Source organism: Myotis nattereri (genome assembly GCF_964212035.1).
Source record: "Myotis nattereri genome assembly, chromosome: 3".
Classification (NCBI taxonomy): Eukaryota; Metazoa; Chordata; class Mammalia; order Chiroptera; family Vespertilionidae; genus Myotis; species Myotis nattereri.
In genome coordinates, this window is record NC_138077.1 from 183,328,414 (window position 1) to 183,344,228 (window position 15,815).

General features: G+C 43.1%; 1 protein-coding gene across 3 annotated transcripts in view; it reads left to right on the forward strand.

Annotated features, from left to right (window-relative positions):
* Positions 1-5,396: 5,396 nt before the first annotated feature.
* The window catches only part of SPATA6 (spermatogenesis associated 6), a 50,339-nt gene continuing 39,920 nt past the window's right edge, over positions 5,397-15,815 (forward strand). For 2 of the 3 annotated variants that reach the window (XM_081088388.1, XM_081088389.1), the window contains exons 1-2: positions 5,434-5,638; positions 14,133-14,270. In XM_081088388.1, coding sequence (XP_080944514.1) covers positions 5,588-5,638; positions 14,133-14,270 — 189 coding nt within the window. In that variant the 5' untranslated portion in view covers positions 5,434-5,587. Of the gene's footprint in view, positions 5,639-14,132; positions 14,271-15,815 lie in introns of all 3 variants that reach the window. The other variant, XM_081088387.1, reaches the window with a different exon arrangement.

Consider the following 15,815-nt stretch of genomic DNA (forward strand, 5'->3'; position numbering starts at 1 on the left):
GAATCTTAGGGGACACATTTCAGCTCATAATCCTTGGGATTAAAATTTGGCTAGGAATAGGATGTTCATGATTGGCTGAGACCGGGGGTTCCCAATCCTGACTATAATTACCTAAAGAAATTTTAAAAATATAGATGCCTGGGCCTCTCACCCAAAGGTACTGATTTCATTGATCTCGGTAGGACAAGATACGTAATTTTAGGGATTGTCAACCATCATTTATCTGAGAGTCCTTTACACCCATCACAGAAAATCTCTTTATTAAGAGAAAAAAAAAATCCCAGAACTTTGAGGGAAAGATGAGAAGCCAATCTTGTTATGATGAATAGATGCTGAGAGAGGAGCAATGTAAAAGGGGGTCTTCAGTGGAGGGGTCCGGCTGCATATCTATTTTAAAGTCGGAAGAGACCCAACTCATCACCACTCTTCTTTCCTGTGAGAACAAGGGGAAATGAAGACTCTCAATGGCATCAGTGACCATGTCCATTTGAGGGAGATTACTCAGAGGAACTTGCAGGGGACACCCAGGGGAGGGCAGTCACTGGGTGCCAATGCGGCCTTATGTGGTTTTGGTCACACCCTCACTTAGTAGGCCTGAGTCAGTTTCAGGGACTGTTATTACAATTTAATTTTGTTGAAACTGGCAGGTGGCATAGGAAGGACTGCCTGGGGCTGTTTATCACTAATGGTGCTAAGAGACCAGCCCCTGCAGACAATGCAGAGGTGCCTGCGTTTCCCACAGTGGGACTTAGAAAGTCCTCTGAGGTCACTATTTGTGTCATGATTTTTAAATTTTCCATTTCTGTTGGAAAATTAATTCTGGACTAGTTTAAGAAATGTACCATTAGCCTGTTTAACTTCTAACCCACCTGAAATTTTGACGGAATCAAGTATGATAAGTTTCCTGTGGCCGCAAATTTAGTGGCTTAAAACAACACAAATGTAATCTCTTACATTTCTGGAGGTCCGGAGTCTGAAATGAGTCTTACAGGCTAAAACCAAAGTGTTGACAGGGCTGGTTCCTCTGCAGTCTCTGGGGAAGAATCCATTCCTCTCCTTGTCCAGTTTCTAAAGGCTGCCCCAGTCTCTCAGCTTATGGCCCAGATCACATCACCTCTGCTCCCTCTGCCTCTGGGATCACAACACCCTCTTTCTGACTCTGACTCCCTCTGCCCCCCTTGTGATTACTAAGACCCACCTGGATAAAGCAGGATACTCTCTCCATCTCAAGGTCATTAGGTTGTTCACATCTGCAAATTCCTTTTTGCCATAGAAAGTAACGTTCACAGATTTGGGGGATGAGAATGTACTCATCTTTTCAAGGCTATTACTCAGTTTACCACAAATACTCAGTGGCCCAGGTGCTTACAGCTGGGTAGTTGCAGATGAACTAAGTGGTATTTACACCAGAATCCTCCTCCTTCCCCAATAGCTCCCTAGTTCGAACACTAGAGGACCCTTCTGCACTCAGAAATTCTTCCCTGAATGGGCGTGGCTTACAGTCAATGCAATGCTGTTGGCTGGTGCCCAGGCCCTTCCTTTCCTGAGAAGAGGCAGTAGTGTGGCCTCTCAGGAGGCACCCACTGGGATGGCAGTGATGCCCAATTCCAGCAGATCCAGTTTGTAACTAGGGCTCAGAACTTTCATACTCTGTTCCCATGCTCACCTCTTGTTTTTCAGAAGCAAACTCATCTATTACAAGTTCATTTTCCATGAGGCTGATATATGAGAAATTGGAAGTGATTCCTCATTGGGTTATTACTTCCTAAAACTCAGTCAGCAGGATGGCAATCTCATTAGTATTGATTGAGCTAGCACATCTTGTGTAGGGAGACAATATTAATAAAACAAAACATCCTCCTGCGTATTTATTATTATAGTTGCATAATACATTTTAAGCCAAACACTTTTTTTCCTCCAAGGGGTACAATTCATATTGTTCTATATAAGAAAACTCTTACAATACCTTTTCATGCCAAACTATATCGGAAATTTTACAAGTCTTGCTTTTCTTAAACCTTTCCCACCTTTCAGCAGTCTAGTGTTAGAGGTTTAGAAATAGTTCTACTTTAAAATATGCAGAATCATTCTGAGAATCTGAGAATCAATTAAGTGACAAACATGCTTTCAGAAACAAATTTCTATTCAAATGCAAGATCATAATGACATATATACATATATAATATCTATTACTATAATAATTACTGTTGTCATCATGATTATTTGGTTGCATTGTATCTTAAATTCATTAGTATGTTTGTGAGTGATATTATTTAAAGAACAAATAATGAGTGACAGCATTTTATAGTGGAAAGAAGGCTGCCTTTGGAGTAGGGCAGACTTAGTTCACATTCCTGCTGTGCCGGGGCTCTGAGAGCTGGGCAAGTTCATTTACTCCAAGCTCACTTCCTCGCTTGTTAAATGGGGATATAAGTATTTACCTTGTAGAGATGTGTGAGGTATATAATTATGTATATAAAGTACATTATACAACCCCTGATATGTAATGTACCATCACTGAATGGAATGGTTATTATTATGTTAATTGCCTTATAACTAATGATGATACTGACTGTCAGAAATCAATTCTTTTATGGAGATTGAACATGCATGAGGAAGCATAGAGGTCTTTAGAAAGGCCTCTGACCGGCTGACTGTTTGCCTAGAGTCTGAGTTCCCATCCTCACTTCATAAATGCAAAGTAGACTGTATAAAAGAAAAAAAAATTCTCTAATTTATTCCCTTAAAATATTCATCAAATGAGGTAGGATTTCTGGGAAAGATTAAGAGCTTACATTTTTTATTAGACTTATGTCCCATAAAATTTTACAGAGGATAAAAGGAGGGGAAGTGCAGAAGCAGTACTATTTCTGTCTTATCTGCTACCTGTGATGATAAAGCTTCCTGAGATATCATTAATTATAGTGGTGCCATTCACAATGCTGCTACTCATGCATGTTAGAATTTTTACCGAAATTCTATGTCTGGGCTTGGAAATCGGCAGCTGAATTTTTGTATGACGCTGAAACTTGAAGGCTATGACAGAAGGAACACCTTCAAATTGTTTGCTATGGAACAAATGTGCTCCCTGAATTCATATGTTGAAACCATGACCTCCCATGCGATGGTATTTCTAGGTGGGGCCTTTGAGAGGTAATTAGGTCATTAGGATGGAGCCCTCACAAATGGGATGGTGCTTTTATAAAATAGACACCAAGCACTCCCGTGTCCACTTCTCCACATGAAGACGCAAAGGGAAAATGGCCATTCAAAACCCAGAAGAGGGCGCTCACCAGAACCCAACATGCTGTCACCCTGATCTCGACTTCTAGCCTCCAGAAGTGTGAGAAATTAATTTCTGCTGTTTGTAAGCTACCTGGTTAATGCTATTCTGGCATAGTAGCCACCCAAACTGACTAGGACAGGAGGTATGCAGAGAGTCCAGAAACCTATGAGGGGTTTCCCCAAAAGTTCAAGGCTGAGGGATGAACTTCATGCACATAGGGTGAGACCTCCTGAGGCTTTCCAGTCAGCAGCTGCTACAGGGTTGGGAACAGAACAGAATTTTTTGAGATCAAGTGCTGCTGGGGAACATTGAAGTTGTGAACCTTCCATTGTGGAGATGTATTTTTTTAGCACTTCGTTAATACCCCTGGATTCCAAGTGATTTACCAGAAAAGCTGCACTTTACCAGAAAGAACCATGCCCTATACTAAGGTCTGCCCTAGACTTGCCTTAACAAAGTCTATAACCAAACATAACAAAACCTATAAGGAAACAGAGTTTGGAAGTTGAGTCCTATCAAGTTAGAGGGGCTTTAAAAACATCTTGGTTTGCCCAGCCAGTGGTGGCTCAGTGGTTGAGCATCAACTTATGAACTAGGACAGTGATGGCGAACCTTTTGAGTTCGGCGTGTCAGCATTTTGAAAAGCCCTAACTTAACTCTGGTGCTGTGTCACATATAGAAATCTTTTGATATTTGCAACCATAGTAAAACAAAGACGTATATTTTTGATATTTATTTTATATATTTAAATGCCATTTAACCAAGAAAAATCAACCAAAATAATGAGTTCGCGTGTCACTTCTGACGTGTCATAGGTTCGCCATCACTGGACTAGGAGGTCACGGTTCCATTCTGAGTCAGAGCACATGCCCAGGTTGTGGGCTTGAATCCAGTAGAAGGCATGAAGGAGGCAGCAAGACAATGATTCTCTCTCTCTTCCTCAATCCAAATATATTTTTTAAAAAACCATCTTGGGTTTTATACATATCTGCACTAACAAATGTATCACTGTCTGCACAAGTTTAAGGTAATCATCCAGTAATTAAACTGCCTGCCAAAACAATATTCAGTTGCAATAACAAACTGGTAAATATAATAAAAAATAAGAAACTATTTTTCAATAGTATAAAGAAAAACTATAATTAAATACCTAGGAATTAAGTAGGATCTTTAGGCAAGACACTTGAAACTGCTAGTAAAGAATATAGAATATGAGCTAAAAAATGGACATTTTTATGTTCTTGGATAGGATGATGTAATATTCCTAAGATGTCAATTTCCCAAATTAGTCCATAAATTTAATGAATCATAATAAAAATTCCAGTTGGACTGTTTGAGGAACCTGATGAAGGTACTCTAAAATAAAATGAAGCAATAAAGGATCACAAATAGCTAAATCAATCCCATTAAGAAGAGCCTTGCCGAACAGGATATTAAGAAGTCCTAGTAATAAAGCAGTGTTATACTATTGCAAGCATGACAGAAGACTGGAACAGAATAGAAAACTTGAAGGCAGAACTTTAGGCAATTAATATATGACACAGGGGGTGTCACAAAGCACTAAGGGGGAGTTTAGAAAGTTTAGGAGATAGTGTTGGGAAATCTAGCTCATTCCGTAGAGGTAAAACAAGTCAAAATCCCAGATTCCTATCTAACATCATGTACAAAGATTGAGTTTTGACGGATTAAACATCAAATGTGAAAGGTAAAACTATGATTCTGCCAAGTCTCTTCTAATCCTGTTTCCTCAAGATGCCTTTGTAAAGTGGATAGTGAAATTCACATGAGAACAGTTACCCTTTTACACTTGGGGAAACTGACGCCGTAGGGGACGCCACGGTGCTTCGCCACGTTGGAACTCAGGACTCGGGAGTCCAACTGTCTCCCTGGCCCCGGTCCCATTACACACGTACTCTCTCCTTTGTCTGCTTCTGGGCTCACAGTTTGAGGTCACAGAAGCTGACCCGACCTCACTGTGCCCCTTGAAGCCCCGCCCCCTTGCGCGTCCCCGCCCCGTCCGCCGAGCCCCGCCCCCAGCCGCCCGCCCTGGCGTGGTGGCTCCGGCGCGTCCCCGCCCCGCTGTCCCCCGGCCACGCCCCTCCCGGATGCCATGACAACGAGTCTGCGCCCGCCGCACAGCTGCTTCTCGGGCGGGACCCAGGCTGGACCGCGGGCCCCGGCCTGGGGGCCACAGCTGCCACCGCCGCCTTCGTCTCCTCCCCGTCCCCGTCCCGCCCTGCGTCTCCTCGCCTCACTCGGGCCCACGGCCGGGGTCCCTCCCCGCCACCCCTCCCCGCGCGGATGCCGAAGGTGAAGGCGCTGCAATGCGCCCTGGCGCTGGAGATCCGCTCCGTGAGTACCGGTGACGCCCCAGCCCCCGCCGCCTGGGTGCCAGTGAGCCCCCGAGTTTACACCGTCCACCTCCGAGAACCCCGAGTCGCCCCAAACCACCTTCACTCTCCGAGCCATCCTTAGGTAGCCTCAACCCCTGGTCACCTCCGTCTTCCCACCGCAAACTCCTGAGCGCCCTCCCACTCCTGTTACGTAGCGGCCTGACCCCCCAGCACTCCTCGCCTCATCCCAGTTTCCGCTTGCAGTTTCTTCCAATCTTTTCTAAGCAGAGATTCTCCCCCCCCCCCCCCCAACTTTCCAGTGAGTTACCTGGGGGCAGGCTTCTCTTTACGGTTCTCTTTTTCTGCTCCTGTTCTCTTAGTGTTACTGGCCCCGCTTCCCTCCTTTCTGGGGGTGGGGTGGGGGTAGGATAGTGAGCATTTCTTCCCAAATCGCTTCAGGCGGACTTTTTCCAATTCCCAACCTTCTGATTAGGAGCCTTTTACTCTCAGTATTCCAAGTCGAACCCCTACACCCAACAACTGAAGTATGCCGTCATTTCACACAGCACCTTGCCAGCCCCTCAGAAATCATTGCAGCCCCTCCAATCCCCAAACCTGCCCAACATTAAGAGGCAGCCCCTTATCCTTCGCGTCACTCTGAGAAAGACATCCATCCACCTTTAGAGGGAAACTACCTTTCTCCGAACTCTCTCTGGAGGACCTGCAGGTCCACGCAGTTGCTCCAGACTTGCTGAAGGGGCTCCACCCCGCAACCTGCTGTGCAAATCCAGCCCAGTCCTTCCTCTAGTGAGGGGCTTGGACCTCTCCATGCTCGAGGAAACTTCCTTCCCCGTTCTCTTTAGAGAACCCCCTCCTTCTCTCCAGATGAGAGCTGCCCCTCTCCAAAGAGCTTTTCCATACCCCAGTTTGAGACCTCCAAGCAGTTGGGAACTAAAAATTCCTCCTTGGGTCCCTTTTCTCTCCTCCCACCTCTATGAGTCTTTTTATCTCTCAAATCAGTCTTTGATCTCGTCAACACTGGGAGTGGGTGGTGGTGAGGGCATTTAAATGTGCAACATCACTCCCCGGGGTGCTGCACCGCGCAGCCCTCTCCCTCCTGCACACCCTGCACGCCCTGCATGCCAGGCTTCTCTTGCCCCTTACTCCCACCCTGGCAGCACCCCCCTTTCCCGGCGGTCCCGCCTGAGGCTGCTGCAGCCCTGTCCCAGAAACCTCCCTGGAAGTCACAAGACTGTTTTAGGTCTTTTGTTAGGTCTGAAAGAAGGGAAGGCTGGGCGGGGCCGCGTGTGAGGCAGGGGTGGAGGAGATCGGTTTCTGGCACCTCTCCGTTTCCCTTTAAGCCAGCAGAGATTTTTCCCTCTGCTGCGTTGGAAACTCCATAGCCCTCGCGTCACATGGTTTCTTCCCAGAGCTGCCAACATTTGGCAAATGTTTTGCAAAGTGAGATTAGTTCAGCAAAAGAATACACAAAGTTTCCTAAACCACTTTTTTTCAGGGCAGTTGGCAAAACTCAACAGGCTTTATGACTGGCTGCTGCTTCCTCCCTGCTAACCAATGGGGTTTTGCAGCCCGATGAGAGCGCGGCCTGGCTGGCTGGCTCTGCTTCTCTTCCTTTGCTGATACAGACTTTCTAAGAGGAAGTGCTTGGTTGTGCTGTAACTGATTACTCCTGGAGGCGTCTGAGAAACAAATGTTATTTCACTCTTCTTTCTCCTCAGTATTAGTTGCACTACACAAAGCGAGTGACTGTAAAACGGAACTTGGTTGTTCATGGAGGCTTAAGAAATTATGCAGGTGGAAACATTCCTGTTTAAATTTTTTTTTTTTCACATAACTTTTGAGTCACAGGATTTTCCATTGCTAAGAAACCTTAGCTTTTATTGGATTTATTCCTTTTTACAGGTGAGAAAATCATTGAGGCGTAGCATGACTATTTTTCTAGGGTTGCACAAATTTTAAGGGGCACATCTGCAACAATATGTTAAGTGTTCTGATCTGCACAAGCCCTGTGAAATGGCCCTGATGCTCAGAAGGAGCAAAAAAGGCCGTTAATAACCATACAAATTTAACACTTTTGACTAATGTGGCTTTGCTATTTGAATAGAGGAATTATGTGAGGAATTATTGCATCTTTTCTATTTAGATTTTTCTTTTCAATTTAATTTAATTTCAATTTAATTTTTTGCATTTATATGGCATAAGAGTAAAAATTATATAAAATGATATACTCAGAGAAGTCTTGATGCCAGCCCTATTTAAACCTATTTCTATCTTTACTCATCTGCTATTGGTAACCATTTTTATTTGTTTTTTATTTATTCTTCTAGTATTTCCTTTTGTAATATAGTTAAGTAGATATACATACCTATACAATAACCCAACCCATGTTCTTTTTAGTTTCATTTTTTTGAACAATAGGTAATATGTTACATAAGCTATTCTGCACTTTGTTTTTTCACTTATTAAACCCTGAGGATCATTCTACAACTATAAAAGATGGCATCTTTTTCTCTCAACTTTTTATTGATATTTTTAATAAACATACAGAGTAGTTGGAAGAATAGTACAATGAATAGCTATATCCCATAACATATGTACATTAATTTGATCAATTTGTACATATATGTGCATATATAATAAATATATTTTGCTGAAAACTTTCAAGTAAATTATTGATATCATGACATTTCACTCCTAAATACTTCAGTATACATCTTCTAAATATAAGGACATTTTTCTACATAACCACAAAACCATTACCACACACCTAAGAACTTAGTGATGATTTTTTAATATCTAGGCCATATTCAAGTTTCCCGGTTGTCTCAAAAATGAATTGTGTAGTTAATTTTTTCAAACCAGGATCCAGTCAAAGTTTACATGTTGAATTTCCTTGTTAAGTGTTTTAAATCTATTTTAATATAAAGCAGTTCTACTTTTTCATCACCTTGACATTTCCTTCCCCTCCCTACAGTCTCCCTCCCCAGTGAATTTAGATAAATTCATATGCTCATGTAACCATTACTCACATCAAGATTTAAAACACTTCCATCACCCCAGAAAGTTCCCTAATGCCCCTTTGAACCCCATTCAGCGGGAACTACTATTCTGATTTGTCACTATAGTTTACTAGGACTTGAACTTCATATTTAATGGGGCCATGTAGTGAGTCATATTTTGTGTTGGCTTCTTTTGGTCAGCATATGCTTGGGATTCATCCATGTTTGTTGCTATGTTTATCAGTGGTTTGTTCCTTTAGATTATGGAGTAGTATTCTGTTGTATGCACATATCATAATATGCTTATCTATTCTCTGTATTGATGATTATTTGGATTGTTTACAGGTTGTGGTTGCCGGGATAAAGGTTCTATAAACATTCATTCTTGTAAAAATCGTTTTGTGCACATTACCTTTTGAAGAGATGGGGTTCAGATATAGACTATCCTATGTTGTGTTATTTGAATTTTTTGTAGTGACATTTAATTTGTTCCCCAGTTCCTGTAAACTAGATATTAGATGTTTTCTCTCTCCTTGCTTATTGAGTGTATGGCACTCCATTCTTCTCTCCCCTCATCCCCTCCAAGTTTATTTATTTTTTAAAATATATTTTATTGAATTTTTTAACAGAGAGGAAGGGAGAGGGATAGAGAGTTAGAAACACTGATGAAAGAGAAGCATCGATCAGCTACCTCCTGCACACCCCCCACTGGGGATGTGCCCGCAACCAAGGCACATGCCTTTGACCAGAATCGAACCTGGGACCCTTCAGTCCATAGGCCGACGCTCTATCCAGTGAGCCAAACCGGCCAGGGCTCCATGTTTACTTTTGCTGCAGTTTTATATTAGGGGTAACCTCAACATTTTGCATTGCTCAACAGAGCCATATGACTTGAGAGAAAATATATTGCTAGGAATCAAGTGTGACTTTTTTCAATGAGTCTGGAGAATATGATATGCCAAGTAAATTGTTTTTAAAGAGCTGCAAAATAATATTACCCATCACTTATACTTTTAATATTTGAAACATCTGTGATATGAAAAAGTATTTTTTTCTGTTTCTCTCTATGTTTTTATTATTCACTAGTTTGGTTTTCATGACATTATTTGGGAAAATGGAAGAAATTGGAGATATAAGAGTAAAGCCCAATGCCTGGGCAATGAAACAGGCTAATTCGCTTTACCTGAATAGTGCCAGTTTGGGGTTAGTTTATCTATATAATTCCAACTTTTTCTTCTCTATACTCACTTCACCCCTTCACCTCACTCAGATTATTGATAGCATTGGGACAAACATCTGGGCCCTTTTCAGTCATTACTCAGCTGAATGCAGTCCTTGTCCACGTTTCTGTGGTGTGGTATCTCAGTTTCCCTACAGTTGGTGGTAAATTTACTTTAAAAAATGCTTTATAAAATACTTCAAATTTACAGAAAAAACCACACCCATGAATAATGTGATTTCCCCCCTCCACCTCCCCCCCCCCCCCAATTTAACAAATAGTAGTATGGTTTACATATCTGCTGCAGATCTTTGTTTTAAAGACAAAAAATGTTACAGATCTAGTTAAGGCCCCTTTGCACCTCTTCCAGATCTTTTTTCCTAGATTTAAGGTAATCAGTGTCCTGAAGTAGGAGTATATTCTTTTCATTCAGGTTTTTGTATTTTTACTACATATCTACACTAATACAAGAGAAAAATGGTAATTGGCGTATGGCGATACCTTTTTCATTGGCTAATCAGGGCTATATGTAAATTAACTGCCAACTAAGATTGGCAGTTAACTGCCAACTAAGATTAGCAGTTAACTGCCAACAAGATGGCGGTTAATTTGCATATGTAGGCACAATGCAGGGAGGCGAAAGGGAAAGTAGGAAGAAGCCCCCTGCCACTGACAGTGATCTGAAACCCAGGGGGGAGCTAAGAGCTGGGGGGCAGGGCAAAGGCGGCCCTAGGGCCGCCTTTGCCTTGCCCCACAGCCATGATCAGAGAATCAGGCGCCTTTGCCGCCCTGGCCAGTGATAGCAGGAAGTAGGGGTGGAGCCAGCGATGGGAGCTGGGCAAGGTCGAAGCTGGCAGTCCCAGGAGCTGGGGTCCCTTGCCTGGGCCTAAAGCGAAGCCCACGATCGCAGCGCCCCCCGCTGCCACTGCAGGTCCCCGCTGCCTGGGCCGGATGCCTAGGCCAGAGGCGTTAGGCCTGGGCAGCAGCGGAGCCTGCAACCGCGGGGAGCTGGGGGTCCCCTGCCCAGGCCTGACACCTCTGCCGGAGGCCTCAGGCCTGGTCAAGGGGCCGATCCGGTGATTGGTGATCGGAGGGTGATGAGGGTCAACTCCTCTGGCTGAGGCATCAGGCCTGGTTGGGGGGCGGAGCCGGGGATTGGGGGGATATGATGGTCCCCTTGCCCAGGCCTGAAGCCTGGGTCAGAGGCGTCAGGCTTGGGCGGGGGGTGGAGCCAGCGATCAGAGGGAGATGGGGGTCCCCTTCCCAGGCATGATTCCTGGGCCAGAGGCCTCAGGCCTGGGCGGGGGCCAGAGCCAGTGATCGGGGGGAGATGGGGGTCCCCTGTCCAAGCCTGACACCTCTGGCGGAGGCGTCAGGCCTGGGCAAGGGGCCGATCAGGCGATCGGAGGGTGATGGGGGTCAAAGCCTGAGGGCTCCCAGTATGTGAGAGGGGGCAGGCTGGGCTGAGGGACACTCCCCCCCCCCACCCAGTGCACGAATTTCGTGCACCGGGCCCCTAGTTTGTGTATGTCTAAGTATTACCTACACTACTGTTTTGTTTAAAACTTTACACAAATGGAATCATACGGTATGTATCCTTCTACAAACCTGTTTTTGCACTTCACTGTTTTTGAAATTTGTCAGTGTTGTTTCTTGCAGATCCAGCCCATTTCCTTAATTGCCGTGTAATGCTGTATGTTTATATGAGTGATTTAAATTTTAGCCCCCTGTTGATGAACTTGTAAATGCCAGTGTTTTCCGATTTTTTAATATTACAGTGTTACAGTGAGTATATTTGTACGTATCTCCTGGTGTCCATGTGAAACAGCTCAATAGTAATGAAACAGCACAACTGTGGAACTGCATGGCTGTGAGGTGGTCTAGGGCCAGGTGAACTCAGGTATGGCCCCTCTCCTGCTAGACAGCTCACGCTGCTTGGCTCTTTCCGCTGTGCTCTGGAGACATGGGAGAAATGAAGTCTTCCATCTTTGGAGGAAAGGGAAAGTGTGCTTTCTGAGCCAGAGGTAAGGTGACATACTAGAGAAGTCCCCATCCCAGTTCCTGAGTGGTCAATCCTCATGCATAAAAGGACTCCAAATCCTCACGTTTTGATTGCTCCAAAAAGTGCCGTCCCGATTGGTCAGAATGGAGCTGCTGATTGATGGGTAAAGATGCTCTGATTGGACGGGGGAAATCTCAGTCCTATTGGTTGAAATACAACTCCAGGAACTCCTTTGTAAGGGCTGGCTCACACTGTAGGAACACATTGCAGGCGGCAGTTCAATGCAGGCTTTTCTACAAAGTGCTACTCGTGTGAGAGGCCTCTGTTTAGAAATGGCTAGTGAGTTCTGTTCTTTATTTGATTTGATTTTCAATTTGAACCAGTTAGCTCACAAAAGCCTTTTATGGTAGGGCCCACAGCTGCAAATATTATATCTTTGAGCCTGAGCATTTACATGTAGAAATATGTTTTTTATTATAATTTTTTTTCAGTTTGTACACTGCTGAGTACAAAGGGCACAAAGTCTTAGTCATTTATTAAATGCAATAGTCTATTAATATTGCAGGTAATGGTTGTCAGCTATTACTGAATAAATGCTCTCAGGTACTGTGCTAAGCACTTTGAATGTATTGTGTTGATTCATTTATGGTTTGATTTTAAGTAAATCACCTATTCTTTTTTAGGGCTTTGTTGTTTTCATATATGTAAGAAATAAGGCGAGCCCCCAAATTCAGGGGTCTGGGTAGAACACAAAACATACTTGGTAGCCAGGCAGCAAGGCAATAAATATCTTTACTTCTGCACAGAAGGGTGCGCACGCACCCTGAGCAGGCTGCCTGCTGGGCTTTTTAATCTTGACACATGTGACCTGTCCCTTACTCTGATTGGAGCTCAGGCGCACAGTCTTTCTTGATTGGCTAATTCAAAGGGTGGGGTTGGCCTTTGCTGTTTCAAGATTGCGGCCCCCAGGGGAGCTGCAAGCCATGCAGCCAACTTGGTGGCTGCCAAGTCACACAGTCCAAAATGGCAGCTGTCTAAACTGTTCTTTGACAGAAAAGATGACTTGTTCATTCTCACAGTATATAAAATATCAAAAGCCATATTAGGTAATCTTTGAGCTGCTTCTTAAAAATGAAAGTTAGTGTTTTTAGACACATTGATGAGCAAAATATAATTTCTGTCCTCGGGATGTACAGTCAAATAAAAGAGGTGAGATGTACCCATTTAATTAAAATGCATGGTGACAATAATTAGAACCTTATGAGCACTACAAAATGCTAAATCTAAAAGATATTTACTTGTATATAGTAAATTCATAATCAATATCTGAATTAGATTGAATGAATAATGTTAACTGGTGAATCAAGAGAAGTTTCTCTTTTTGTAAGAAATGATAGTTGGTGCAAGCCTTGGAAGTTGGTGGGAGTAAATTAGGAGATGGGATGGAGTAGTGAGGGGGAGTAATTCAGATCATGGAAGAAGACGAGGCAAGAAAGCAATGTGTGTGTTTAGAGAATAATAAAATATATACTTTGACCCTATTATGAGGGGGTGTTGGGTAAGAGTACTATGTGGGTAGGTTAGATTCAAATTTTAGAGAGTCTTTATGATCCTCAGAGCACGTGTGACCACTGACAGTGCAATAGGGTAGGGACTGCAGGGATCGTACTGTGGATTTTTTAGAAACACCACATTTTGTGCCTATACTTTCTGTCAACTACAAGGATAATTAAGTGCAATTTTATATTTAAAAATATTTTACTGGGCTAGAACTGTACAATTCACTTGCTTTGATACTTTGTCATATTGCTTTTGATGAGGGTGTATATCAGCTCCTATTTGGGGTAATACAAGTCAAATTTGTGCTTTTTATTGGTGTTTTGTGCGTGTGTTTTCGAGTACAGTGCTTTATTTCTGCAGATTCTTAATCCTTTGTGATGAAATGATGCTGAATAAGTTTATGTCAGCATTCAGCATAGAGTGGGCCCCAAAGGCTGACTGTTTAGAATTATTAGTGTCTGTCCCAAGAATTAGTGCATAGAACTTCAAGTATGGCACAGATAACCAAATGGAAAATCATAGATTTCTCAGAGGGATGGAACTTGTAAAGGCATTTCCTTTAACTCTCAATGCTTAGAATCTCTATCTTTTTATTTGTGTATTTATATTAGCTTAGCAGACTAGTGTTTTTATGTAATGTTTTATGTCATATAGGCAGGATAGACCAGAAAATTTATAAAGCAGTTACATACATCTACCTAATTTCTTTCAGGTAACTTGTCCAGGAGTAGTGCTTAAAGACAAGGAGGACATCTATCTTAGCATCTGTGTGTTTGGCCAATATAAAAAGACACAATGTGTCCCAGCCACTTTTCCATTGGTCTTCAATGCCAGAATGGTGTTTGAAAAGGTGAGTTCAAATCTCAGATCAAAATGAATGAACAAAAAGTGAAAGTAGTTCCACACTTTGAATAAAATCCCAGAACCCAAATTATTGTTGCTGACCATGTACTTTGATTTAATTCAAAGGAAGATTTGTCACATGAATTTGGAGGCTTGAAAATAAATATGTATTATATTATACCTTGAATCAATTACCTCTTTTTTATAATGGATCAGTTCATTTCTAAAATTGTCATAGTGAACTTTATGTCAAATATATTCAATTCTAAATAATAATTTTCATAAAAAAGAGAGAGGAGATGGTAACAACAGGTCATATTTTATTATGGCTGTCTTGTGATACTTCCTTCTATAAGTCTCATTTCTTCCTTCCCCCAAAACTGCTGCTTTTGGTTATTACCAATCATATTTCTCACTTTAAAATTTATTTATGCCTCTGTTTCCCTCTCTCTGTTCTCCCTTCTCTTTCCCTTGCCCTTCCTCCCTTCCTTCCTTCCTTCCTTCCTTCCTTCCTTCCTCCCTCCCTCCCTCCCTCCCTCCCTCCCTCCCTCCCTTCTTTCCTTCCTTCCTCCCTTCCTTCCTTCCTTCCTTCCTTCCTTCCTTCTTTTCTTCTTCCTTTTCTCCACAAATAATTACCCAGTACCTGCTCTATTGCATGTATTTTAAAGCGCTGGGTAGACAAACATCTTCCCCTCTTGGAGTTTCAGTTTAATAGGAGAAACAGACAAAATTTAGTAAACATATGAATAATGTAATTTTAGATAGTGATAAGTGTCATGAAAAGAATAAAGGGAGGGTAAGCAACTGAGTGGGGCCGAGGGATTAAGGGGATTATCTACTTTAAACAGTGGTCAAAGAAGGCAATTACATTTAAGCTGAGCCTCAATTATGGGACAGTATCAGTTATTTGAAGGTCTAGGCAAGGAAAAACATTCTAGGCAGGGGAATCCTATATAATAAAAGCCTAATATGCAAATCGACCAAATAGTGGAATGACCAGTAGAACAACTGTGCTATGATGCACACTGACCACCAGGGGGCAGATGCTCAATGCAGGAGCTGCCCCCAGCCCATAGGCCCCAGGCCAGCCAAGAGGGGTGCGAGCGGGGCCCCCGATTGCCCTGCTGGTAGCTCAGCAGAGAGAGGCGACTGGCAGCAGTGGCAGGGGACGGGGCCAGTGAGCAGGCGGCGCCAGGCCAGCCAAGGTGAGTGCCTGCGGGACCTCTGATCACCCTGCCAATTGCCCCACAGATTGGTCCTGATTACCGGCAGGCCTAGGGACCCTAAATGTGCACGAATTTCGTGTACCGGGCCTCTAGTAGCAAATATAAAGGCTTCCTGTTGGAAATAAGCTTGATAAGTTGGAGGAACACCAAGAAGGCCAATGTTATCATGGTAACAAAAGAAAGGGAAGAACGCTAGCAGATGAAGTATGAGAGGAAGGCAGAGGCAGCTGTAAGGCTTGTGAAATCTTCCACAGTTATCATGGAAGCAGAAAAGAAGTGATAGTTTTCTGTAATGTCAAAAGTTTTTTTGGTTGGGAAAGGAATAT